Raw genomic sequence first — 4,941 nt, 5'->3', positions numbered from 1 at the left:
TGAAATGGAAAGGAAAGGAACCTTTAAATGTTTATCGGAACAATTTGAAGTTAAAAGGAGTCTAGAATTCACACTTCACAATCTTCTTTTGTATTTCTTTAGAACAAATCTTCAATTCCTTCTAGTTTTTATCATGTATATTTTATACTTAGTCCTCCTTTTCGTCTTCTTTGAAATAAAGAGACGAAAACTTGCTAGATCAACTTATAGAAAGATTTGTAATTTAAAAACTTGCAACTTTATCTGTTAGTGTGTATATAGATGGAAAAGTGATTTTGGAATCGTCGAATATGCTTATTTGTTTAATTTGTTCCATGACTTGTCTTAATTAACTTATGAAAAAGTGTTAATACTTAGGTATATCTCTACATTATTTGAGGTGAATTAAATTAATAAATATTTTTCAACATGTGTTATATATTATATGATCATGTGGGAGTAATTTCATAGACGCATAACTAAAAGTATATATATAAACAAAGAAGTAAATATTTTTTTTAGCAATAAAAGGTGAATGATGTTAAGACAAGAATGTTTGAGGACCGTTATGTTAACTTCTGTCAAGCACCTGCCACCTTTTTAAAGGTATGAAGACCCACCCGGTGGATGGAGAAAAAGCAGTCCACCGCTACAAAACCCACTTTAAACATTGCCCGATGTATCCACCTGCCCATTTCCATCCATAATAAACAAAGAATAATCTTCAAATCTCAACTCTAATTCTTCATCATCAATGGTGAACACAACAACATGAACATCAACTAATCTTCTCTAAACTCTAATCATAATATTCACAGGTTCTTAATTTCTTCATACTTGCTAGATTTTAGTTTCCATATATATGTCTAGTTAGTGTTACGATTTTTAATTCTTCAAGTTGCTAGTATATATGTAATTAGTTGTAAGCAAAATAAATATATTTGATGTATGATTATTAGATTATTAATTTGTTTTCCATATTATGTTCTAGTAATTGAATCTAGAGGTTATAACCTGTAAAGAATTAATACAATATCATGTTGTCAACTGAAAATGATGGAATTGAAGATGAAGAATCTAACGAATGTAAAGTGAATAATACTCAAACCCCTCTAGAAATCAAAGCATCTAGCAATGAAGATTCTCAAGTTCCTTCAAACAACAAAACATCAAGATTCCTTCAATTTCGTAAGAAACTCGATTGGGATTCCCTTAAGAAAACGGGTATAGAATGGATAAAGGACCCGATGAACATGGTCTTGTTGATTTGGATCCTATGTGTCACGGTCTCGGGTGCGATTCTCTTCCTGGTCATGACCGGTATGTTAAACAACGCCCTTCCGAAAAAGTACCAACGCGAAGTATGGTTTGAAGTTAATAATCAAATTCTCAATGCTTTATTTACACTCATTTGTTTATACCATCACCCGCGTAGGATTTATCATCTCGTCCTCCTTTTGAGATGGAGATCTGAAGACGTTCGCAATTTAAGAAAAGTGTATTGTAAAAACGGGACTTATAAACCGAACGAACGGGCGCATATGCTTATTGTTGTCTTGTTACTTAACCTCAATTGTTTTGCACAATATGCGTTGTGTAGTTTAAACGTCGGTTACACTAGATCAAGAAGGCCAGTAATCGGAGTGGCGATTACTATCTCTGTAGCAATCGCCGCCCCTGCAATTGCTGGTGTGTACACCATTGTTAGCCCGTTAGGGAAAGATTATGATTTGGGGTCCGATGAAGAGTCCCAAATTCATCACGATGTTAAAAGAGTCAAATCTTTGGAAAGAAGATTATCCTTTTCACTTTCAAATGATGAAACTAGTCCAAAATGGAGTGGAGGCGTACTTGATTTTTGGGATGATATTTCCATTGCATACCTCTCATTGTTTTGTAGCTTTTGTGTCTTCGGGTGGAATATGGAACGACTCGGGTTTGGAAACATGTATGTGCACACGGCTACGTTTCTATTATTATGTTTGGCCCCGTTTTGGATATTCACCATGGCGGCTATTAACATTAGTAATGAAACCGTGAGGGAAGCTTTAGGGACTACCGGACTCTTTTTGTGCGTTTTTGGTTTACTTTATGGCGGGTTTTGGAGGATTCAAATGAGGAAAAGATATAATCTACCACCGTACAACACGTGTTGTGGTAAACCCGCTGTGACCGATTGTGCATTATGGCTTTTTTGTTGTTGGTGTTCTCTAGCTCAAGAAGTCCGAACGGGTAACTTTTATGATATTGTGGAGGATAAGTTTTACAAGAAGCCCGAGAAGGAGCCTGGTTTTGAACCCGGCCCGGAGTGCCTGATTCAGGATAACTCCTCCTTGACCCCTGCTCCTCGTAGTGGGCTTTTGGGTGGTAACGGAAGCTCTACCGGGCAGTTATCAATGGTGGGAGAAGGTTCATGTTCAAGAGGTGAAGATGCAACTCTACAACCACCATTAAAATACTTAATGAATAGAGAAGGTAACTAAAGAGTGTCTTTTCATTTGTGCGTGGAATGATATTAGGTTAGTTATCTAACCGAATACTTGTGAAACTGCAATTTTTAAAGGATGTGTAAATTGAAACGTATGATTTGGTAATGTAGTTACTTGAAAGGAGTATGATCAAAAAGCAAATGCTATTTCTTGATGAAGTAATATTATGAACACACTAGCAATAATCAATCTTTTTGATGTTTTATATAGTGACGAGTAAGAAAGGGCAATGTCAAATAACAAAATGCATTACAGATCGACATAATTGAAGTCTGATTTTTTTAATCTCTTAGGTTATAACTTTGAAAAAATCGAAACTATTAAAAACTAATACTAAAAAATATAATTATTAAACTAAAACAAACAAACAAACGTGAGCTGTTCTAGGACTACAGGGTCCTTGAATCCGACACGAGATAGCAGACGTAAGAGCATGTCGTCTATGTACAAGTTACAATAAACCTTTTCAAAAACATAATTTGAAATCCGAGAAAAAGAGTAACATCGATATATGGACTTGAATTTGAGCGGATCCGTCATCCATCACAGCTTGGGCTGCAAGCCATACTGGGACTGCTCATACAAGTGGCATATCTGAGGACCACCGATGGCGTATACCTAAGTACACAATGTTTAGAAGGTACGTCGTACATGGGTAGGCACTCCTCCGGCAGAGAGCCCCAAAAGTTTCACCCACTATCATCATCAGTTACGGTTTTTACATGTAGGGCTGAGAGAATATTCCACATGGCAAATGCCACGAATAATCCTTAATCAATCCAACTAAGACCATCCTCCTCATGTATTCTTTCTCAAGCTCTCACTCATCATGAATACCTCTTACACTACAAATTTTGATTTTCACGTCGAATGGTGGTTACAACCCCCCGGGCGCCCTCTCGTGTTTTTCCTTGAAATGAGGCTAACGACGCTTTTGTTTTGCAAATTTAGCTCATTCCACATAAGAACCTAAGGCCAAGGTGATGAAAGTTTGTTAGTGGGATGACGCCACACTGATACATACCCCCCCCCCCCCCCAACCAAAAAAAAACCCTCACACACACAAATGAAAAGCATTAGTGGGTGAGACTAACTGGGCCTGCTTGCCCTGTGAAGAAACATAAATCCACCCCTCAAGGTATAACACGTTAGTCTGAGGGTTATGGTTAAGTATTCCCCACGATGGGTTATAAAACTTTCTTGGCGTAGACGAGTATATCCTACAAAACAGAACACCATGAGCTCGTTACGAGGAATGGGGGGATTCTCTCGTAACCACCCTCCGGCATGAGAATCAGTACTTGATTGTACAAATAGAATGTATTGAGAGAAGTAATTTTGGAGTGTGTATATCCTTTACCGTGTTGTACTGTTTCGTACTGCCCTTTATGTGTTATCCAATCCCCTTGGGTTGGATGTTATTTCCCATATAAGTTTTGCCTTTTTGTCCCATGCTGGTGGAAATCTTTGCGCTACCATTCCCTAGGTGTCAGGGAATGTTATTATATTAGGCAACAACCTTGGCGCCATGCATTATGTTTGGCGTATAGTACGCCCGCTGATGTTAGGGCGCCAAGTGTTCCGCCAAGCGCACGAGTTATCCTTTATTTGGGTGTTGTATTTAATTGAATGGTGGGTTCAATACCCTACCTCTACACCCTGGGAGTGCCTATTCGTGGCACGACGTGTCTAAATAAACACTAGTTTTATCATTCGAAACTTATATTATAAAATTCACAAGACATGTTCTAATCCGCAAAGAGTACCTGACTCACTCAAAAGTATCCAATATATGAATATTTTTCTGAATATCAGCATGAAAACTTAATTCTCCCAAACGGAAGGATTTTGTGAAAACACCATATTTTGCATAAAGTTAAGCTCAATATTACAAAACATATTTTTAGTTTTATCATATTTTATAGTAGAGTAATTCTACTCAAATGTTTCTCGTTATTTCTTTGTTCTTGGTTTGTCAAAAATAGTTAAAAAAAAACTTAAGGTTTTGGTGCTAAAAAACAAAATTTTGAAAAATTTGTTAAGAATTCCGTTTTTCAGACTTGATTCAGCCAGGTGTAAATCCCCTCCCCACACTTAAATCTCACATTGTCCTCAATGTAAAAACATTTAAAATAATAGAAACGAGGCGAAAAAGAAATTTAACTTCCCTACGAGACGAGACGAGACGAAATTTTTATCATTTGTTGTTTCCTTGTAGGCTGTTTGAAAGTTCTAGCACTTAAAATAAACCTTACCTACTTAAAATCTACAAACATAATACACAAATTATATAAAAACCCAAGATAAGTATAGGTATATACTTACCCATACTGCCCTGCAAGCGGGCATTCTATATAATAATAGTAATATTGTCTCAAAACATGCACACAAAATAACGGAAACAAGCATTGTTCAACAAACATAATCAACACAAGCACGGAAGTATATCAATCAAGTAACGTGGAAAGAAGTG

The 4,941-nt window shown here is 36.7% G+C and overlaps 1 protein-coding gene across 1 annotated transcript; it reads left to right on the top strand.

Moving 5' to 3' along the window:
• The first annotated feature begins 846 nt into the window (after positions 1–846).
• Positions 847–2,597, top strand: LOC143551389 (uncharacterized). Its single transcript, XM_077041834.1, has one exon. The coding sequence runs from the start codon at positions 1,017–1,019 to the stop codon at positions 2,460–2,462; it is 1,446 nt and encodes a 481-aa protein (XP_076897949.1). The 5' UTR covers positions 847–1,016; the 3' UTR covers positions 2,463–2,597.
• The last annotated feature ends 2,344 nt before the right edge of the window (positions 2,598–4,941 follow it).

This window comes from Bidens hawaiensis, unplaced genomic scaffold (assembly GCF_021521415.1).
Source record: "Bidens hawaiensis isolate Kalapana, Puna unplaced genomic scaffold, B.hawaiensis_p1.1 tig00016386_1, whole genome shotgun sequence".
NCBI classification, from domain to species: Eukaryota; Viridiplantae; Streptophyta; class Magnoliopsida; order Asterales; family Asteraceae; genus Bidens; species Bidens hawaiensis.
The sequence above is the reverse complement of the archived record's forward strand: the minus strand, read 5'-3'. Positions and strand labels throughout refer to the sequence as shown.